At 35.9% G+C, this 23,413-nt stretch overlaps 1 protein-coding gene across 4 annotated transcripts in view; it reads left to right on the top strand.

Annotated features, from left to right (window-relative positions):
• Positions 1–19,953, top strand: part of LOC125683304 (uncharacterized) — a 46,254-nt gene extending 26,301 nt beyond the window's left edge. For 3 of the 4 annotated variants that reach the window (XM_056142321.1, XM_056142322.1, XM_056142320.1), the window contains 3 exons: positions 3,828–3,914; positions 8,710–9,045; positions 14,431–19,953. In XM_056142321.1, coding sequence (XP_055998296.1) covers positions 3,828–3,914; positions 8,710–9,040 — 418 coding nt within the window. In that variant the 3' untranslated portion in view covers positions 9,041–9,045; positions 14,431–19,953. Of the gene's footprint in view, positions 1–3,827; positions 3,915–8,709; positions 9,046–9,726; positions 9,820–14,430 lie in introns of all 4 variants that reach the window. The other variant, XR_008796300.1, reaches the window with a different exon arrangement.
• Positions 19,954–23,413: the final 3,460 nt, after the last annotated feature.

The raw sequence follows: 23,413 nt of genomic DNA, 5'->3' as shown, positions 1-23,413 counted from the left end.
TATAATACTAACATGCCTAATATTCTAAAGGACAAATTTGTATTTAAGGATGGTATTTTTTATATGATTTATATTTATAAATACAATCATTATTCTGTTCTCAATATTTTTTCTTATAATTTTCACTTGTAAGGAGTGTACGAAAATTAATAAAAGCCCTTGTGTGAGAGCTATTATGAAAATTCACAATGAGATCTAATTTGTTGTAAAATTGTGAAAATGATGTCACAAATCAGGCTATAGACTGGGATTTGAATTGCTACCAAGTTTGTTTTTAGTCTCCTACCTACGAAGTCGAAGGGGACTTTAGGTTTGCGCTCCGTCCGTCCGTCTGTCCATCAGTCCAATTTTTCGCACTTTTTTTCTATGTTCTTGCAGATATTTATTTTATATTTGGTACATTGCTTTGTCATAACAAGTTACTGATCAAGTTCGAATTTGGTCCCGGTCCGTTGATTTTTTACTTCGTTATGGCCCTTGGACTTAATTATAGAGAAAGAGTGTGAATTATCAGTTTTCCAGACTTTTTTTGGTTGTGCTTTCAGATATTCATTTGATATTAGGTACATTGCTTTGCCATAACAAGTTACAGATCAAGTTCGAGTTTCGTCTTGGTCCGTTGATTTTTCACTAAATTATTGCCCTTGAACTTAGAAAAATAGCATGAATTTTTTCTGGACTTTTTAGCTCACCTGAGCTGAAAGCTCAAGTGAGCTTTTCTGATCAGCCATAGTCCGGCATCATTCCGTCTGTGAACTTTTAACATTTTTGACTTCTTCTCAAAAACCACAGGGCCAATTTCAACCAAAGTTGGCACAAAGCATCCTTAGATAAAGGGAATTCTAAATTATTAAAATAAAGGGCCAGGCCACCTTCCAAGGGAAGATAATCAAGAAAAGGTAAAAATAAAGTAGGGTCATTAAAAAATCTTCTCAAGAACCACTGGGCCAGAAAAGATGAAATTTATAGATAAGCTTTATTACTACCTAATTAGGTAGTGCAGATTTTGAATTATGGCCCCCGGGGGTTGGATCAAAGTTTTACATACAAATATATAGGAAAAATCTTTAAAAATCTTCTCAAGAACCACTGAGCCAGAAAAGCTGATATTTACATGAAAGCTCTCTGACATAGTACAGATTCAGGTTTGTTAAAATCATGGCCCCCGGGGGTTGGATGGGGCCACAATAGGGGATTAAAGTTTTACATACAAATGTATAGGGACAATCTTTAAAAATCTTCTTCTCAAGAACCACTGGGCCAGAAAAGTTGATATTTACATGAAAGCTTTCTGACATAATGCAGATTCAAGTTTGTTAAAATCCTGGCCCCCAGGGGTAGGATGGGGCCACAAGGGGAATCAAAGATTTGCATACAAATATATAAGAAAAATCTTTAAAAATCTTCTCAAGAACCACTGAGCCAGAAAATCTGAGATTTATATGAAAGCTTCCTGATATAATGCAGATTCAAGTTTGTTAAAATCATGGCCCCCAGGGGTAGGATGGGGCCACAAGGGGAATCAAAGATTTGCATACAAATATATAAGAAAAATCTTTAAAAATCTTCTCAAGAACCACTGAGCCAGAAAAGCTGAAGTGCAGATTCAGGTTTGTTAAATTTGTGGCCCCCAGGGGTACGATGGGGCCACAAGGGGAATCAAAGTTTTGCATACAAATATATAAGAAAAATCTTTAAAAATCTTCTCAAGAACCACTGAGCCAGAAAAGATGAGATTTACATGAAAGCTTTCTGACATAATGCAGATTCAAGTTTGTTAAAATCCTGGCCCACGGGGGTCGGATGGGGCCACAATAGGGGATCAAAGTTTTACATACAAATATATAGGAAAAATCTTTAAAAATCTTCTTCCCAAGAACCACTGAGCCAGAAAAGCTGATATTTACATGAAAGCTTCTTAACATAGTGCAGAGTTAAGTTTGTTCAAATCATGGCCCCCTGGGGTAGGATGGGGCCACAATAGGGGATCAAAGTTTTACATACAAATATATAGGACAAATCTTTAAAAATCTTCTTCCCAAGAACCACTGAGCCAGAAAAGCTGATATTTACATGAAAGCTTCCTAACATAGTGCAGAGTTAAGTTTGTTCAAATCATGGCCCCCGGGGGTAGGATGGGGCCAGAATAGGGGATCAAAGTTTTACATACAAATATATAGAGAAAATCTTTAAAAATCTTCCTCTCAAGAACCACTGGGCCAGAAAAGCTGATATTTACATGAAAGCTTTCTGACATAGTGCAGATTCAAGTTTGTTCAAATCATGGCCCCTAAGGGGGGGGGGGGGGTAGGATGGGGCCACAAGGGGGGGGGGATCAAAGTTCTACATACAAATATATAGGAAAAATCTTCTCAAGAACTATTGGGCCAAAGAAGTTCACATTTACATGAAAGGTTTCTGACATAGTGTAGATTCAAAGCGCTTTAGGAGCATAACAAAGCTTCCTTTTTAGGGAAGTCGTTGTGGCTGAGTGGACTTACGCACTGGTTTGACAATCTTGCTAGGCGGTGGGTGCCGTAGGTCGCTGGTTCGACCCCGGGCTGGGGCGAAAATTTTCAGTACCTAGTTGTGATTATTTAGTGCTTTATATATATATATATAATTGGGAAAAAATGGCTAATTTTTTTTAGGGGAAACAGCCGAATATCGGTGGCATTTTGGCCCCAAAAAAATCACTAGGGGTATAGGCTAAGTAGTGTCATGTTTCCCAGTGAGCGATGTTGTCTTTTGATGCGGGGGATAGGTGAGCTATGTTGTCTTTTGATGTGGGGGATAGGTGAGCTATGTTGTCTTTTGATGTGGGGGATAGGTGAGCGATGTTGTCTTTTGATGCGGGGGATAGGTGAGCTATGTTGTCTTTTGATGCGGGGGATAGGTGAGCTATGTTGTCTTTTGATGCGGGGGATAGGTGAGCGATGTTGTCTTTTGATGCGGGGGATAGGTGAGCGATGTTGTCTTTTGATGCGGGGATAGGTGAGATATGTTGTCTTTTGATGCGGGGGATAGGTGAGCTATGTTGTCTTTTGATGCGGGGGATAGGTGAGCTATGTTGTCTTTTGATGCGGGGGATAGGTGAGTGATGTTTTTTTTTGATGCGGGGGATAGGTGAGCTATGTTGTCTTTTGATGAGGGGGATAGGTGAGCGATGTTGTCTTTTGATGAGGGGGATAGGTGAGCGATGTTGTCTTTTGATGTGGGGGATAGGTGAGATATGTTGTCTTTTGATGAGGGGGATAGGTGAGCGATGTTGTCTTTTGATGCGGGGGATAGGTGAGCGATGTTGTCTTTTGATGAGAGGGATAGGTGAGCTATGTTGTCTTTTGATACGGGGGATAGGTGAGCTATGTTTGTTGTCTTTTGATGTGGGGGATAGGTGAGATATGTTGTCTTTTGATGAGGGGGATAGGTGAGCGATGTTGTCTTTTGATGTGGGGGATAGGTGAGATATGTTGTCTTTTGATGAGGGGGATAGGTGAGATATGTTGTCTTTTGATACGGGGGATAGGTGAGCTATGTTATGTCCTAACAACAGTTGATAATAACTTTATGAATCTTTTTTTTTTTTTTTTTTTGATGTGAACACCATTTTCATATACTACAGTGCACTTCTTAGTAATAAACAGAAAGATCAAAACTTTTGATTTCATGTTCGAAGCTTTTCAAATTTACATGAATATTATTTACTAACTATATAATGAATTTACAGTATTTGGGTGAATGTTTGCCAATATATGATAAATTTACAGTATTTGGGTGAATGTTTTCCAGTGTATGATAAATTTACAGTATTTGGGTGAATTTTTCAGTGATTTTGAAGACAGTAGTCAACCATTAAATGGCATTAGTCATTTCCAGCACTGCATCAATGAGACATGTCGAATGATGACACAAAGGTAAGCACCAGTATCATCTGTTATGTATTGTATTTTACTTTAATTTAAAAATAGAAAGTAATAATTGATAGTTCATTAAGGGATAGGATGCATTCATTAAGTGCATTGTATGATGTCACAGAAGGATATTGCTATATCATATTAATATGCAAATATTCCAAATTGTGTGGATTCATTTTTAGGTCAGGCGACATATTGCAATTGGTCTGTATGTCGTCCGTTGTGTAACAATTGAACTACCATTCCAATTCTTTTCAAATTTGGTATGAAGCATCTTTTGGGACAAGGGAGTGAGGGATTTGGTTCCAGGATTATTATAGTTAATGTGTTTATCATCTGAGTGACTTCTTTAAGTTTGCTGATGCGATATAAAAACTAAATGCGTATTTAGGAAAAGCAGAAAAGGATATACAAAAATTGTAAATTTCGCAATTCTAGGGTTTTTGACTCTAGAACGGGTCAAAATTGGTCATTATGTCAATGTTGTATATTTTATACTATGTAAAGTCTTTCATCTGTATAAGCACTTTTGGGACCGTTGAAATTTTAAGAACATGTCTTGTTTTATACTGTTTTTGAAAACTTAAAATTTAACTTATTAGATAAGCAGAACAGGACATTTTTTGTAGATTTTATAGTCTTTGGGACTAGTGATACTTTTAACTAAAACTTGAATTGAACTTGCATGTTTATTATTGTCAATAGATTAAAGACAAAGGGTTGGGCACTAATACTCAGGTGACCCATAAGGCCTGTGGGCCTTCTCCATAACTATTGGGTCAATTTCAACTAAACTCGCCGTAAAGCATTATTTGGTAAAAGGAATTCAAATTGTTCCAAGGAATTAAGAGTCATACCCTTATAGAGGGGGTAATGATTAAGAAATAGTGAAAAATCGTGACATCTTTTAAAAATCTCACAAAGCTCTGGACCAGAAAAGGCAAAATATATGTGAAAGCAGCATGCTTCCTTAAGGTAGCTCATTACATCAAGATTTTATCTAATGTCTCGTTAAAACACCTCTTATGAAGTATGATTTTACCATCAAATGAGAGAGACAAGTCTTTTAGGTATGTTTTTAGGTATGTTTTATTAGGTCACCTAAACTCTGGTGACCTATTGCGATCAGTTGTCGTCCGTCGTCGCGCACCGTCCATTGTACGTTAACAATTGAACATTTTTAACTTCTTCTTGATAACTACCACTCCAATTCTTTTCAAATTTGGTATGAAGTATCTTTGGGACAAGGGGACTTAAATTATAAATTTCAGGTCTCCAGTACTCCTGAAGCCTTAGGGGCAGGGCAAAAACTGCCCCAAGTTGACCAATTTTCAAAAATCTTCTTCTCAAGAACTGCTCATGTGTAAGAAAAACTAAATGCATGGTGATGGAGAGCAGGAAGGGCTCTACCAAAATTGTAAGTTTTATGATCCCCAGGGTAGGGGTTTTGACCCCAGGGTGGGGCCAAACTTGGTATATAGTGTTTATGACATTGTGTAAAGCACTTAAATAACATCTTCTTTAGTGCTGTTGATACTAAATTGAAGCTAAATGGATAGAGCAGGTAGTCTTTTACCAAATTTGTAAATTTGATGATCCCCAGAGTAAGGGTTCTGACCCCAGGGTGGGGCCAAACTTAGTATATAGTATTTATGTGTAAGTTTGCTGATACTGTATAAAATCTAAATGCATACTTAGGAATAGCAGAAAAGGATGTACAAAAAATGGTGAATTTCAATCAAAACCCAGGGTTATGACTTGAGGATGAGTCCAAATTAGTCCTATGTTTTGATGTTTTAATGTTAATACACCTATTATTTAAAGTCTTTCATCAGTGTATGCACTTTTGAAGGCAGTGAAATTTTAAGAACACATCTTGTTTTATACTGTTGGTTAACATTAGAATTTAGGCCACAGTTTTTTTATTTCTTGGTTTACGGATCCGCCGACCCTAATTTCTGGGGAATTGGGAAAAAAATAAAATGCAAATTTCTACTTTTTTTTTTAATTCCGCCGATTCTTCCCAACATGTCAAATCGAAAATAAAAATAAAATGCATTTTCAATTTTACGAATAGAAAATTGTGAAACGCAAACGTATTGATTTGTATTTGGTAATCACTATATTCGTTTTGCGAAATATCTTTATTCCATATTTTTAAAAACCATGTAAACAGATATGACCACGCACGATGACAGTAACGATACCTATATCGTTCTTGTCGACGAAACATATGCCAGATGGCATTTCATCACGAAAAGAAAAGAAATAAATATTTCTTTATACAATTGGCGGTATTCTTGCTGCTAACATAACACGAAATGCAGTGCTATTTGGGTGTTTAAAGATGAGAGGAAGATACAGTTCATCGTCAGTTGTTAGCGACTTTACTAGATTGGATGTTCTATCGTTAAAGTGATAATGTCCTACGGACCCAGTTTGAGTGTGGTGAGGGCCTGTACCGAGACACATTTAGATAATTCTAACTAGTGACTTTATACCACAGCAGTACATGTCATAATAAATGTATTTGTCAATGAATACATGTACGTGCATCTCTGCTGTCAAAAATCCTAACAGGGAATAGTTCTAACAGTGTGAGAAATTGTTAGATGCTTTTGATATTATAATAAACGCCTGTAAAAAAAAATATGACCAGATAAAACTCAGAAAGGTATGCATATTTCTCGTAAATTAGTATACCTTGTGTAGTGGTGGAAAGAATTTGAGTATCAAATAAAAATGAAAAACAAGAAACATTTCTTTCAAAAAGATGGTAGACAATTCCATGGGCATGTCTATGTGGGGAAAATGGGGTTAAAAATTATTTCATCGGGGTATAAACATTCTGAAATTAAAAATGGAATTACTATATACAATTGTAATTTAGCTAGTGCTTATATAATTTTTTTTTATACCCCCCGCAACAAGTTTTGGGGGGGTATACTGGAATCGGGTTGTCCGTCTGTAGACGCAATGGTTTCCAGGCTCTAAAGCATTATCCTTTCCACCTACCGTCACCATATCATATATATGGACTACCCATGGGATGAAGATGTTCCCTATCGATTTTGGGGTCCAAAGGTCAAGCGCACTGGACATTGATGTAGCAATATGGTTTTTGGGCTCTAAAGCGTTATCCTTTCCACCTACAGTCACCATATCATACATATGGACTACCCATGGGATGAAGATGTTCCCTATCGATTTTGGGGTCAAAAGGTCAAAGGTCAAGTGCACTGGACATCGAAGTAGCAATATGGTTTCCATTTAAATTCTTTAATGGCTTTTTTTCATCGCATGAAACACCCTTTGGGAGATTGGGGTAAGCGGGGGGTATTCTTAGTGAGCATTGCTCACAGTACCTCTTGTTCTTTATGTTTAAAATTTGTAAATGTAAAATCTTTATTGAGCATATACAGCAAAATTACTGAACAACATTATATAAATACTGGATACTATACAACATCAAAGAGATATGACCTTATACATTCTTGGCTTATGTTCTACCAAAGTGTAAGATAGATACATGTATATTGTTATACACTGAATTTGAAATTGCATTTTTTTTCTTCAAAATTCATATACGTACTAGTCACTTTAAAGAATTTTTTATCTAATATTTTTAAAATACATGTTTTGTTTATTTGTACTCACGAAATAATGTTAATGATTTATTGAAAATAAAACGATAGATATTAAAAATTTTTATTTTATTATTTTTTCTTCTTCTCCCGACCGACCCTAAATTTTATTTTTAAAATCCGTAAACAAATAAATTAAAAAACTGGCCTTAGCTTAAATATTCAGAACAGGAAATTTTTTCTAGATTCCATAGCCCATGGAAGTAGTGATACTTTTTCACTAGTATTCAGGTGACCAATAAGGCCTGTGGACCTCTTGATGATATGTTTGTCTGGCATAAAAATTTGTGTGAACATATTTTATAATTTAAGTTCAATCAGACAATGAGAACATGCACAAGTTTTGTAACACAGAATGCCCTCTCCCTAGCATACATGTATTTCACAAGTTGAAATTGTTTTTAGCTCACCTGAGCTGAAAGCTCGTGAGCTTTTCTGATCGTCTGTTGTCCATCGTCTCTCCTGCCGTCTGTCCGTCTGTCTATAAACTTTTTACATTTTCGACTTCTCCAGAATCACTGGTCCAATTTTAACCGAACCTGGCAAAAAGCATCCTTGGGTGAAGGGCTTTCAAGTTTGTTCAAATGAAGAGCCATGTCCCCTTCGAAGGGGAGATAATCACAAAAATGCATAAATAGGGTGGGGTAATTTAAAAATCTTCTTCCCAAGAACCACTGAGCCAGAAGAGCTGAAATTTATATGAAAGCTTCCTGACATAGTGGAGATTCAAGTTTGTTAAAATCATGACCCCTGGGGGTAAGGTGGGGCCACAATAGGGGATCAAAATTTTACATACAAATATATAGGAAAAATCTTTAAAAATTTTCTCAAGAACCCCTGGGTCATAAAAGTTTATATTTACATAAAAGCTTCCTGACATTCTGCAGATTCAAGTTTGTAAAAATCATGGCCCCAGGGGTAAGTTGGGGCCATAATAGGGATCAAAGTTTTCATGCATATATGTAGGGAAAATCTCTAAATATGGGCCAAGGTGACTCAGGTGAGCAATGTGTCCCATGGGCCTCTTTTTTTGAGCCTGTAGACCAAGAGCTGATTCAAATATTTACATTGATATGTAGCTGTTTATTATTTAGATTGATATGTTGCTGTTTATTATTTACATTGATAAGTTGCTGTCTCTTATTTTTCAGCTGTGAAATGTGTAAGGAGCAGATAGAGTACACTCTTCGAGGCCCACCCCCATGCCTGTTTGTCAGTCTGACTTTTCTCCAAATTGAACACTCTGCTGACATTCCAGAAGTTGTCTTTTTCTTTGGAAGAAGATATAGAAAATGGGCAGTGTACTTACATGGGGACAACCACTTTACCTGTGAAATCCAGAATTCCAATGGTGGCCAGTCATTGTACAATGATGTCAATGTTATGGAAGGCAACATCTATTCAGGCTGTCTTGTTTCACTAGAACATTGCATGAGTAGACCTGGAAAGCCATGCATGGTTTCCTTCTGTGCAACTGATTAAAACAGGTACTTTTCTGGAATTCAGATATTGGATTAAATTTTGCCATTTTCGAGTCTGGGAGAAATCAACAAATTTTTTATTTCAAGAAATCTTTAAATGTTGTTTTTGTGGAGACATGGTAATGCTTTTATACATTTTATTTTCATGGTTGATTTTTACTTACTGGTGGTAAGCATCTGGCTTGCTGCAGATTGATGTCTTGGGAGATCTTTTTTTCAAACTGTGGAGATGCTTTATATGCTGTTTTTCTAACACTCGTTAGCTTAGCTGCTTAGCACTTTAGACTGCATACTCTCCATGTTTTTGTTTGAGTTTGGGGCTTGGAAAATCTCAGACGGCAAATTTGTTAGGGATTGAAGTGCATCATTTGCATCAGAAATTGCAATTGCCACTTCTGAGCATGCACAGTTTGGCAAGGGGAGCTTGGGCAAATTTGGTTTCATTATTTTGGAGTCATCACATCAGAGATATTGTCACAACTAATATAAATGCTTAGAAACATTCTAATGACTAGAGTAAAACAATTTAATGATTCAAACGTGCATAGATTCAATGAGTATTGATTATTTGTGAACACTTCATTGAACAAATGTATATAAATGTAATTACATTTCATCATAATTTTTCTCAACATGACACAGAAATTGGTATAATTATCCAATTCTTGGACAATAATTTCCATATAGTGTTATGACGTCGACCAAACAAGATGTGGACTCCACTATGCCTAGTTACCTTATTGTGGACCATGAGTAATGTTCAATACCAAGATTAACTGTGTAAGACATGTATCAACATTGTTTGTTTTTTTTTAAATTTTAATTATTTGAATTTTGGGATTTTTTATGCAACATGTTGTGAATGTAGTTTCTGCTACATTTAAATTTTATTAGAATGAAACTTGATAGATATGTTTTGCACCAAGTGTAGTCCTAAACGCGGAAATGGACATAGAAATACCGATATCCGTCCGTCCCACTTCACTTTGTGGACGGAGCTTCTCAGAAACTGCCCAACGTATTTTGGTCAAATTGTGTAGGATTGTTAGTCACCATGTGTAGTTGATCATATTACGTCACCATTTTGATTGGACAATTTTTACAGGAGTTATGGGACTTTGTTGAATTTGTACATGCTACACTATAGGAACACTTTGTGGACGCAACTCCTTAGAAAAGGCTCAAAGGATTTCGTTTAAATTTTGTAGGATTGTTAGTCACCATATGTATTTGATCATATTCCGCCGTCATTTTGACTCGATTTTACAGGAGTTCTGGGACTTTTGTGCTTCAACTTTTTTGGCGGCAGTGGGGGACATGGCTACGTGTAGCAATCATGTTACTCATTGAAACATCTTTGCTTGTAGAAGAAGTGCCACAAATTTTGATCTATGTATTACACTTGAGGCCAAAGCAGTAAAGGTTCTTTATTGTGCCTGTGCTTACTGTGACACGGGACCTCGCAGTTATTAACATAGGTCATACCCAAAAGACCTGTGACTTTCACTTCTACTGCTGGGCACTTGGTGAAGGAACACTCACTACCAAATGAATATTAAACGTTTTAGGTTTGCCGCAGCGTTAGAATAAAAATTTTGGTTTGAGCGAACACTCTAATCTTTAGGCTGCAGCAACTGGTAAATTACCTAATGTACAGATGTAAATTGCGTTGAAATTTTCACTCTACGAACTTTCACCATCAGATTTAGTATGGAATTATGCATTTTTTTTCAAATTGGTGTCGGTATACAAATGAGAGAGATTTGTTTTAACTTTGAAAGAACCTACTAGTTATATGATGTTCTGTTTGCTTAGAATCTCAACACAAGTAATGTGATATTCCAGCAATTAGGAGTATATATGTAGGATTTGTCTTGTCCATCTTTCCATCCTGTGGAGAAGTTTTTAGGAGCTACATGTATCATCAAATTTATGCTGAATTGATTTAATATGTATATCAATGTACTCACATGGGACAACAATCATCTCTAGGGAATGTCAAAGATCAGGGTAACGGGACACAATGGATAACAGTTTTGAGGTTCTAACTGATTTTCCTTTGAGGAATGAAACTTCAGAAACAGACATCTTGACAGTATGGAAATCATCCTCAGTGTATAGTTTTTTGTTTTTTTTGGGGGGGGGGGGGGGGTGAAAGCCTAGGGACCAAGTATGCAGGACATTCAGATTAGAGATTATGGTTGTATAAGTGTCATCTCATATTGATGCTTGAATGATTAAACTGACATCAATAGTGAGTACATGTACTTCTGACAAGGAACTTGTTGAGTATGGAGTCAAAGGTCAAATCTGGGTCTGGTTAAGAAGTTTTAAAAGCTTACATTAATGATATTCCATTACTTGCTGAAGCTGAATGAAGTTAACTTGTGTCACTGTTGAGAATAAGGACCATTGCTTGTGGTCCATAGGTCAAGCGAATCGGACACGGATTTAGGAAAATGATTTCTGTGCATTATTTGACTTCCCTTTACATCGGAAGGTGCCATACTCAACACAGACTTGTCATAGGATGAGGGTAATCCTTATTGATTATACCAGTTTTTAAGTACACTCAGTTTTGGATGCCCCACAAGAGGCATTAGTTCTTTTAGGACATATCCCAGAGCGAAATTTAGTACCAAAAAAGTACCCCAATAAAGTAATAAAAACATACAAAAAAAGTTTACTTTTTTCGACTCAATTTGGAACCAAGCATTTGGTCGTTTCAAATTTGGTCAAAAAAAGCATACTTTTTTTGTGCTAAGGATAACAAAAGTATACTTTAAGTATATTTTATTTAATGTGAAGTGCAAGAAAAGTACAGGAAAAAGTATACATAGTGAAGTACAAAAAAAGTACCATTTTACAATATGTGTGGAAAAAGTACATTAAAATGTCATAAAAGAACATGAAAAAAGTATACTTTTCAGTTAGTACAGAAAAAGTAGGGAAAAAGTATACTTTTCAGTTAGTACAGAAAAAGTAGGGAAAAAGTATACTTTTCAGTTAGTACAGAAGTAAGAAAAAAGTATACTTTTCAATTAGTACAGGAAAAGTAGAGAAAAAGTATACTTTTCAGTTAGTACAGGAAAAGTAGAGAAAAAGTATACTTTTCAGCGAGTACAGAAAAAGTAGAGAAAAAGTAGACTTTTCAGTGAGTACAGAAAAAGTAGACTTTTCAGTGAGTATACAGAAAAAGTAGGGAAAATGTATACTTTTAAATAGGTAAAGAAAGGGGAAAAATGACATTAACGATAAACAGAATAAGTAGGGAAAACAAAATATACAGTTTTTCAAGTACTATGAAACATCTGCTGAAATGATATAACGTAAAATGACAAAAAAGTACATCCGGTATATGGATATTCAATCTGTTGAAGTTACAGAAAAAGTACTAATAAATTATATGAAATAAAAACAGTGATCATTACAGGCAAGTGCTAGCCGAGGAAAAAAATATATTGTACATCATTTAAGGAAGACATGCCAATGCTATTTGAATAATAAATAAGAAAAACAAAATAAAAACACTAGCTACTATTATTAGTTAGAATCTCATAATACCACTACTTTATAAACACAAAAAATGTTTGTGAAACAATATAAAAAACACAAGCTACTACATGTATTATTAGTTAGAAACATATAAGAACACTACTTCATAAACAATATGTTTGTAAAATACTGATGTTCCACCTCAGCAAAGCTGAGATCAAAGCCCAAGGTAAAAAATATTAGAACAAGTGCTAGCCGAGGAAAAAAATATATTGTACATCATTTAAGGAAGACATGCCAATGCTATTTGAATAATAAATAAGAAAAACAAAATAAAAACACTAGCTACTATTATTAGTTAGAATCTCATAATACCACTACTTTATAAACACAAAAAATGTTTGTGAAACAATATAAAAAACACAAGCTACTACATGTATTATTAGTTAGAAACATATAAGAACACTACTTCATAAACAATATGTTTGTAAAATACTGATGTTCCACCTCAGCAAAGCTGAGATCAAAGCCCAAGGTAAAAAATATTAGAACTAAAAGAAAGTTCTTATCAAAATGTATACACAGGAAATATGAAAGCCCTATCTGTATCCATGCATTCATAAATATCAAAACGATATGCCTTCAAATCTCCAATTATGGGGCATAAAAAATCTACAACATCACATATCTATTTTACTATTAAAAAATCACAAAACATGGGCAACAATTAAAACATGTTTCTTTACAGTTCAAAGATTTGTTGACCCAATAACTCCAAAAATTCAATAAATAATGTTAAAAATACGCTGGAATAAATAAATATATGAAAATAAATACTCTGCTTTAAATCAAAAGGGTTACATAAGTTATAAGAGTTCATCGGCCTTAATGCATCCATCAAAGCCACCAGACTGTCCGTGAGACATTTTTTACTGGTGCACACTAACACGCTCACTTTGGACCTTAATGCAAGGTTGACAAGGGATTGTGCATACAATCAAGAGGTCAACAGGTGTTATCCATCACCTGAGTACAGAGTATTAGTTAAAAGAATCACTAGTCCCAAGGGCTAAATCTAGAAAAATTCCCTTCTGATTTCTGAATATTCAAGTTGAATGTGGTGGTGTACTCCTGTAATCTAGCTACTTGGACATTTAAATTTTAATATTAAGCAAATTAAGTGTAAAAGAGGATGTTTCTTAAATATATGTCCACAAATGATGAAAGGCTCTATACATGCAATATGGCAAATATGGACTTGCCCAAAAGTCAAGGGCACTAGGGTTGCAAAATTCACATCATTTTCATATATCGATCCTTTTCTGCTTTTCCGAAATAAAATTATGCATTTAGTTTTTATATTGTATCAGCAAACTTCAAGAAGTCTTTTAAATGATGAAGATAAGGACAATCACCCCTGATTATATTAATAATATTTTTTGGCTTCACCTTGAAACTGAACCCTTACTGCTTAGTATCATGAAATTTAGAATTTTGGTTAATGTTGACCTACTTCTTCTAAATAACAATTTAGTTTTTATTTAGTATGAACTTATTTAAATTTTACATGATGAATCAACACATTTCTTCCACTGTACTGTAAACAAAAACTGTTTCTGTGTTTTGGAATCTTTTAGTGCATAATGAATAACTTAATACATATATGTAAGTCAATAAATATACTCTTGTTGTAGTGATGACATTCGCAAAATCTGTAAGAATGGAAAAAATGTGTTAGGCTCGATTGGGAAAGTGGAAACCCACCTATTTTGGTTTGGGGGGGGGGGGGGGGGGGGGGGGGCACTAATTACAACCAGGATGGTTTTTAATGAAGTTTAGTTGTATGTACCCAGGAATTAGCAAATGATATATTCAAATTAATTCTTATCATTTTAGGAGTCAGTGTAAATGGTCAGATCATCAAAGGAATTTTACTGAAGGGAGTGTTGGACTCTCCAGCCAGATGCCTGTTCATGAACATGACACAGTTTAATGGATTTTATGGATGCCCATATTGTTATGTGCCAGGAACATCTGTCAAAACGAGCGAGAGAGGCCACACTCTTTCATACCCTTTCAACATGGAGAGCGGGAATGTCAATGGACACTGTGAACTAAGGACTAATGAGTCCCATTTGAGAAATAGTGAAGAAGCAGGAACAACTAAAGGTCTACCAATTAAAGGTGTAAAAGGACTTACGTGGTTTTCTTATTTGCCTTTCTATGACAATGTTCGAGGGGTTGCCATAGACTATATGCACTGTGTTTGTTAGGAGTTGTAAAGATGCTAGCAACACTGTGGTTCGATAAATCGCATGAGCAGGAGATATTCAGTATTTCTTCACGCGTTGTAGAAGTTGACCGGCGATTGATGGCTATTAAACCACCCAGTTTCATACCGAGGTTGCAGAGATCTTTAAGTGAGATTTCTCACTATAAAGCTGTGGAACTGAAGAACTTTTTGTTATTCTACAGTTTGCCCTGCCTGATTGGAATTCTATTTCTCGTTATTGGTATACGCAACATACATTTTGCTGCAGGAAACAATTACACGTCAAGATGTTCAGCAATGCAAGAAGATGCTGATGGAACGTCACAGCCCTATATGGTGAAAGATATTCTACATCTAATGTACACATTCTTTTGCATATGGCAGACAAAGTAGTCAATTTGGGTCCTCTGTGGTCTACGTCATGCTTTTATTTCGAGGACTTTAATGGATAACTAAAAGATGATTATTTATTTCACGGTACCCAGAGTGTAGACAAACAAATTGCATTTGCAGTGCGTGTTCATCAGTCCTTGCCAACGATGGCACATGCATTACATTATGGAAGTGCAGAACACAAATTTTTCAAAAAGATGATAGGAAAAAAAACAACAGCCCACAAGAGAAAAGGTGACAGAAAAGGTTTTTGTGGTTGGTACATATCACAGCAGGCCCATGTCCACAGAGGAACAGCACGCCATATATTCTTGGTGGGTGGGAATGCAAGTTCATCAATGTTTTTCACCAGATTATATGCTAACCAACAAATTGTCCATTCTGCAGAATATAAGGCAACAGGGAGACGTGACAACAGTGCTGTTCGCTTTAACGGAAATGGCTATGGACGCATTCAGTGTTTTGTTAAAGTGAAAACACAGATTGATGAGTTTTCATTTTATGCATTGATGGATATTATGAAAAAATTGGAAGAATCTATGGACAATATAATGCGCAGCACATGTGACAAACACATGGTCGCTTTAAGACCAAGTTGTGGTCAGTTGAGAGCAGTGAATGTGAAGGACATCACCAACGCTTGTGTTTGTGCACAAGCAAGTGACAAATTATATTTTGTTTCCATTGTTCCGAACACAATTGAGAAGGAATAAATTACAATTGAACAGTGCATAGATATTAGAAACTATCAAAGGGACTGATTCATGACCCACCCATCCCAATGTTTCTTGCTTTTGAAAATAAATGAGTTGTATCTTTAATGTTAACATCTACAAAAATGAAAAATATTTTTTTTTTTTTTTTCAAAAACGGCGAACCAGTCCCTTTAACATGTTTAATTATTCTGTGCATGTATGTAGTAAATATGATAGCTTGACGTATATATTGAACTTAGGATTATAGATCAATTAATGACATCTTTGAACATGTTGATGTGAATTTGTCACTTCATTGTTAAAACGTTGCATTCTTTTAAAAACATTCTTTTGAAAATACACAATTTACAAACAATGAAACTAATTTTCTTCTTTTCTGTATATATTTGTATATGTGTGATATAATGACAGGAAGCTATTTAGTTTTGAAAATATGGTCAACATTGCCTTATTGCCAAAGAATGTCTGTTACAATCTTTACTTTTCTGTTTCATTGGAGCAAATGTGTGTTAGAATACTAGCAGTGCAAGAATTCCTCACCAAAAAATCTAAGTCCAATAATGGGTCATTTTTAGTACAGTAAAAAAATTACTAACTTAAGTCCAAATTGGATACAAAAATATTTAAGTCCCACAAAAGGTCATTTTTAGTACAGTGTAACAAGACTAAGTCCAAATTGAGTACCAAAAAAGTACACCCTTTATTTCTCTTGTTTTGTCAGAAAAATATAAGTTCCAATAAAGGTCATTTTTAGTACACTGAAAAGAATCTGTTAGAATTTAGCTCAGAAAAAGTACAATTGAAAAAAACTAAGTCCTAAAAAGTACACTGGATAAAAACAAAGTCCAAAATAAGTACAATCAAAGGTCATCAGCTTTCAGAGGCAACCTGGTCTAATACCAAAAAAGTATACTTTTTCTGACCTTTTCTCTAAAAAGTACAATTTTATATGACATAAAAGTATCATAAAAGCATACTTTGGTGTACTTTATTTTGGTATGGGCTAGCTCTTGTAAAATGCAGCAAACGTACTACAATGTACATTCTGATATTGCAATTGAGGTAGCTCCACCCTCGTGTGATGTATGTATTAATATTGACATTAAGGTAGCTCCATCCTTGTGTGATGTATTAATATCGACATTAAGGTAGCTCCATCCTTGTGTGATGTCTTAATATCGACATTAAGGTAGCTCCACCCTCGTGACAATATTAATATCGACATTAAGGTAGCTCCACCCTCATGTGATGTATTAATATCGACATTAAGGTAGCTCCACCCTCATGTGACATATTGATATCTATGGTTCAAAGTAGAAAAACTGTATTTCCACTTAATATTATTCCATTTAATCAATAATCAAAGAAGTGTGTATGTTGCCACTGTTTAAAGATATCAGACATTACATAAACAGATGTATACATGTATATGTTTTCATCAGAAAATGACACATTCATTAGAATACATAAAAACTAGTTAAAATGACAAAAATTTTATTTCAACAGTTTCAAAAAACTGCTACTTCCTGAATATATATAAATCTATTGTGAATATTGGGCAAATCATTGTATAATAGACCTACAATATTGAAAAAAATGTCGGAAGAGGAGTTATTGCCCTGGACAACGTTTTTGAAATAAGAATGATTGATTATTTATAAAATTTAGATATCTTCAGCATCAACTTCTAGTTAACCAAATTTTTTTTATTATACCCAGTAAATAAAATTCTTCCTAGAAATATATTTTTATCATGCACAAAGTTTAATTAAATAAAAATTTCGCAAACTCCTATGATGTCACGTGAGTATAGCTACATGTACCTTTAATGAATTACTTCTTTAAAATGCAAGATATATTATTTGCTTGGGCTGTGTTTCACTTGTAAATTTAAAATGTATCGTGCATGGTGATGATTTATGAAAAATATTGTGATACAAGGCAAAACATTGATATTCCATTTGTATTGTATTAAGCAGTCTTATGATGTACTGAAACACCCCTAGTAGTTACATAGGATTCTTGCTTAGAATCTTGGTAATTCTATCAGATTATGGAACACATTCTGCCAATCTAGAATCTCAACACATGTTAGATGTGAGATTCAAGACAAATATAAATGATATGCAGATCTTTGTAAAAATATTGAAACAATTGTACAGAAATTATTAAAAATACTGTAAATAACATATCATAGACTTGAGATCTTAAAATTGTTTGTACATGTATTTATAAGGAATATGATATCTCTGTGATTTTGTATTTGAGCAGAAGTGAACTGTAGGCCTATAGGAGTTTCTCTTACCAGACTTTGTGATGTCATTTTAGTAATTTTAACTTCATTATTTTTAAATTTAATTCTTCAGATCCACTAGGTTACTTTCAACCAAATTTGGCACAAATCATCATAAAGGCTGGTTTTCCTAATGAAATTAATCACCACATAGAATTTTTGTTGCATGCAGCTCTCTGTTTACATGCAACAACTGTTGCATGCAATTCTTCTATTTTTCCTCCAATTTTGAAAACACATTTTCCCAACTTTATTGCAGATCAAATCACAACGAAATGGTTTAACCATTATAACAAAAACATGGCAGCATCCTTGTGTTTTCATATAATGTTAAGCATCCGTCTCTTGCTCAAAGAGTTTTATAAGCTTATCTGTTTGTTTATCAGTGGGGAGATCCTGTGGAGATCCAGGTTATAATAGATCCTCAGTACCCCCTTGATTGTCATAAGAGGCGACAAAATGGGGCGGTCCTTCGGAAGAGACCGCGAAAACCGAGGTCCCGAGTCACAGCAGGTGTGGCACGATAAAGATCCCTCCCTGCTCAATGGCCATAAGCGCCGAGCATAGGCCCTAAATTTTGCAGCCCTTCTCCATATGAGAAAAATATTCTCGAGAGGGATGTTAAACAATATTTAGTTAATCAATCAGTGGGGAGAAAAACACATGTAGAAACTCCCTGCATATTCGACATACAACCTTTTTTCTAAGCTGATTGGTTACTGCTGATAGGAATTGCATGCAACTCGACTTAAATAAAACATTACTCTATTACAAAATATTGTGTCATGAAAAGTGTTGCATGCAACTACATGTAATAATTAGCCTAGTTCACACACCACAGTTTATCCGATGAAATTAACTGCATTGTGTAAACCAGACTCTAGATAAATTTAATAAATTTTAGTCTTTTACTCAGAGAGACCACACTTTTCCAATTTCATGAAAAATTCTTGAACATATTCAAGAACCATGATATGGTACAGTTTGTCTAAATATTCAAACATCCTCAAGTAATGTACATTTTAAAGTTTGTAAAAACCATGACTCCTAGATTCAGGATGGGGCCATAATTGGGGTTTTGATTTTCATAAAGGTAAATTCTTTTAAAATCTCATGAACTTCTTGGGTACAATTTGACATGTAGTGTAGATTCAAGTTTAATCACACCATGACCCTTAGAGCCAAGGCATGGTCACAGTTTTACATAGGGATTTGATATATGTCGGGTGAACTGTGGCCTGTGTGTCTCTTGTTTACATGTAACCTCTCGGTACGAAGCTTAGTATCTAATTGTCTCGGGATGATTGTATTTTTACTGTAATATGCTTTTTTTTAATGGAAATCTTGTACTTATTTTCTTTATACCAGTATGTGTCATGGTAGAACAGTATTTTTATAAGCTTTATGAATTAGATGTGTTACATTGATTGTTAGATTTTATGTGTCGTGGTAGAACTGTATTTTTATAACCTTTATGAATTAGATGTGTTACATTGATTGTCAGATTTTATGTGTCGTGGTAGAACTGTATTTTTATAACCTTTATGAATTAGATGTGTTACATTGATTGTCAGATTTTATGTGTCGTGGTAGAACTGTATTTTTATAACCTTTATGAATTAGATGTGTTACATTGATTGTCAGATTTTATGTGTCGTGGTAGAACTGTATTTTTATAACCTTTATGAATTAGATGTGTTACATTGATTGTCAGATTTTAAGTGAATAAAGCAGTATCTGGAGTATTAATGGTTTTCCTTATTAATGCCCCCTCCGATAAATGGTCTGGGCATGTAGATGTAGTATTGCCCCTTTTAGTCTTTCCACTCTACTGTCAGTCCCCATTGAGCTGCATTTTAGTGTGCAGTTTATGTTGCTGAATTTTGGTGTGCAGTTTTATGTTGCCAAGTTGCAGATCAAGATGTTTTCTCTGAGTGACCTACTTTCAACTTAGTTATAGCCCTTGGACTTTTTTGAAATTTTGTAGATATCAATATATATATATATGTATATATATTTATATATATATATATATATATATATATATATATATGTAGACTTTTTAAATGCCATCAAAGTGTATTATGGTATAGCGTCGTTCGTATGGAACTTGTTAAAAAAATTCAAAATGAACTGTAGTCTCCAGTATCTTACAACTTGGTACATTTGATCACCATGATGAGAGGAAGATGCCTATTGTTTTTAGCTCACCTGAGCTTAAAACTCAATTGAGCTTTTCTGATCGCCTGTTGTCCGTCGTCTGTAAACTTTTTACGTTTTTGACTTCTTCTCCAGAACCACGGGGCCAATTTCAACCAAACTTGGCCAAAAGCATCATTGGGTGGAGGGCTTTCAAGTTTTTTCAAATAAAGGGCCGTGTCCCGTTTAAAGGGGAGATAATCGCAAAATAGGATGGGGTCATTTAAAAATCTTCTCAAGAACCACTTTGCCAGAAGAGCTGATACATGTATTTACATGAAAGCTTCCTGGCATAGTGCAGATGCAAGTTTGTTCAAATCCTGGCCACCGGGGGCAGGATGGGACTAGAATAGGGGATCAAAGTTTTACATACAAATATATAAGGAAAATCTTCTCAAGAACCACTGAACCAGGAAAGCTGAGATTTACATGAAAGCTTCCTGACATAGTGCAGATTCAAGTTTGTTAAAATCATGGCCCCTGGGGATTTAATGGGGCACAATAGGGATCAAAGTTTTGCATGTGAATATATAGCAAAAATCTTTAAATATGAGCCAAGGTGACTCAGGTGAGCGATGTGGCCCATGGGCCTCTTGTTCAAGGTCAGAATGTATCAGTTGTAATCTAATAGGAAAACCTTGTAAAACGCAGACCGAACTATTTGATCTAGGAAATTGGTACATTTAATCACCATGATGAGAGGAAGAGCCTTTTGTTTGTCAAGGTCAAGGCTGTAGTATCAGTTAATAGGAGAACCTTGTAGCAGAATACAGACCAAATTATTGAGGATAGGGCTGTCAAACTTGGTAGACATACTCGTCATGCCAAGTGGAGGGTGCCTTTTCTTCTTGAATGTCAAGGTCGTTGTATCACTTATTAAGAAAACCTTGTAGGCAGGATACAGACCAAACTGATAGGACTAGGACCATCAAACGTGGTACACATACACCATATTCCAAGCAGAGGATGCCTATTGTTTCTCTGGGTTAAAAAAAAAAATTCAAGATTTTTTTCGTTTTGAATACAGGTATTGCTCTGAAATTTTATCACAAACTCTCTCTCAGAAAAATACATAATCAGTTCACATTTCAACTTGATTGGTGGACCATGACCTACTTTAGGACTAGATGTAGGTCAAATACCTTTTCTCATCATGGATACTAAAAGATATGCAGGTAAGAAAGGGATTGCCTAGAGAAATCGTTTCCCACATGGGGCCTTTTTCAGACCTATCTAATAACTGACTAAAGGGTGTTGGGATAAAGCAAGACTGATAAACGACTAAAGAACAGTGATAAACATGGGCTGTAGGGGTACCACCTGGAGCCAACAAACGGTGGGTCCACTTTTCGATTGAGCTCACTTGAAAGTTCATGATTTTACATGATACAGGGTTATAATGGAAGTTAATAACTCAGTCTTTGAAAAGTCTGCTAAAAGGGTATGCTGGTAAGAAAAGAGACGCCTATTGTAACATTTTGCGCCCTCAGGTTGGGGTCGCACCATGTGCCTTCCGAGTCTCGGTCCATTTTCACACCTTTTTATCATTGACTGGTGTACGTTATCGGCGCCCAACCCCAGGCCATGGACGTATGTTTATTGGTGATTGCAAAGTTGTTTTCCTGCAGTGTGCTGGTCTGCCGCTATTTTGTCACGGTCTTTCAATTTAGTTTATGATTTTCATAGATAGAATCCATTATTTAGACATTTTTTAATCACAATTTAGTAGCTTTGTATATTTATCGTCTACAAATGTGATGGATTATGTGTTATGGTAGGGGTGAGGTTTACTAGTCCCCAGTTCAGTTTTCAAGAGATTGACTGTTCAGATTTTAGATGGGGATCTCCATATTGTAGGTGCAACTCCCCGGAGAACTTTATTAGTTTCGCTTCACCCAAGAAAAGTTCTAGCCATGATACCCAAAGGTTTAGGGACTTAGATAGGTTGGCTGACGACTACTCGTCTCCCATTGGGGAGAGGTTCAGTTATGCCTGATGTCACAGTGAGGCCGACCGGTACTACGACGATACAGTTGAGGGTTGCATATCTATTTCTGGAAATCTCCCAGAATATCATATCCCCGTCACTGCATCCCTTGACTCCAGTGTCGGGGAGATCAGCCCAACCCCTTCACCGATAAGTTGATGACCAGGCCCCAGGTCAGGGTTTGTATCAGGGGTTCTAGTCAGCGACACCATATCCCTACACCAGGACCGCATCCCCTAGTTGTCCCATTGTCCCGATCTCCTCGCAGGCCCCCCCCCCCCCGCCCTTTACCAAGGCAAGCTACTGACAAACAAGTTGATGGTACAGGGGTTTCAACAGTCGAGATTGAAGTCAGCATTTCGCAAATTCTATGGTCGTTATAACGATCTAGTTAGTCAATACAACCTATCATTTGGGTCAAATGCTGTCTGTCGTGTTTCATACCGATTGTTAGGTCGCTCTTGGCACACTGGTTTTGACTACGGATAACTCCGTTTACCTGATCAGGATATATGGCTCATGACGGGTGTGACCGGTCGACAGGGGATGCTTACTCCTCCTAGGCACCTGATCCCACCCCTGGTGTGACCAGGGGTCCGTGTTTGCCGAACTATCTATTTTGTATTGCTTATGGGAGTTATGAGATTGGTCACTGTTCGTTATCTTCGCCTTTCATATAGTACAGCTTCGCAAAACCTATTCATTCCATTTCCTTGACTCTATGTCTTGGAGAGTGCCCAGTATGCCTACTTGGTATTCCCCATGGTTGGTGGCTATGCGAGCACCCATATGCACCTCATCGTTGCCATGACCGTCCCCTATCAGAAGCAGGGGCCTTCTGCTCATTTTCAGGCACAACCTGGCATCACTGTTTTTAGGGAGAGGGTAGAGTAGCCAACGTTAAGCCCCAGTTAGGTAAACCAGAATTATATACTCCGTCATTCTTGTTTGGCTAACTTGCTGTCAACAATAAATAGAGATGATGGAGCATCACAACCAATTCTACTCCTCTTTAGAGA

Source organism: Ostrea edulis, chromosome 6 (genome assembly GCF_947568905.1).
Source record: "Ostrea edulis chromosome 6, xbOstEdul1.1, whole genome shotgun sequence".
NCBI lineage: Eukaryota > Metazoa > Mollusca > Bivalvia > Ostreida > Ostreidae > Ostrea > Ostrea edulis.
This window is presented reverse-complemented; position numbering and strand designations above follow the sequence as displayed.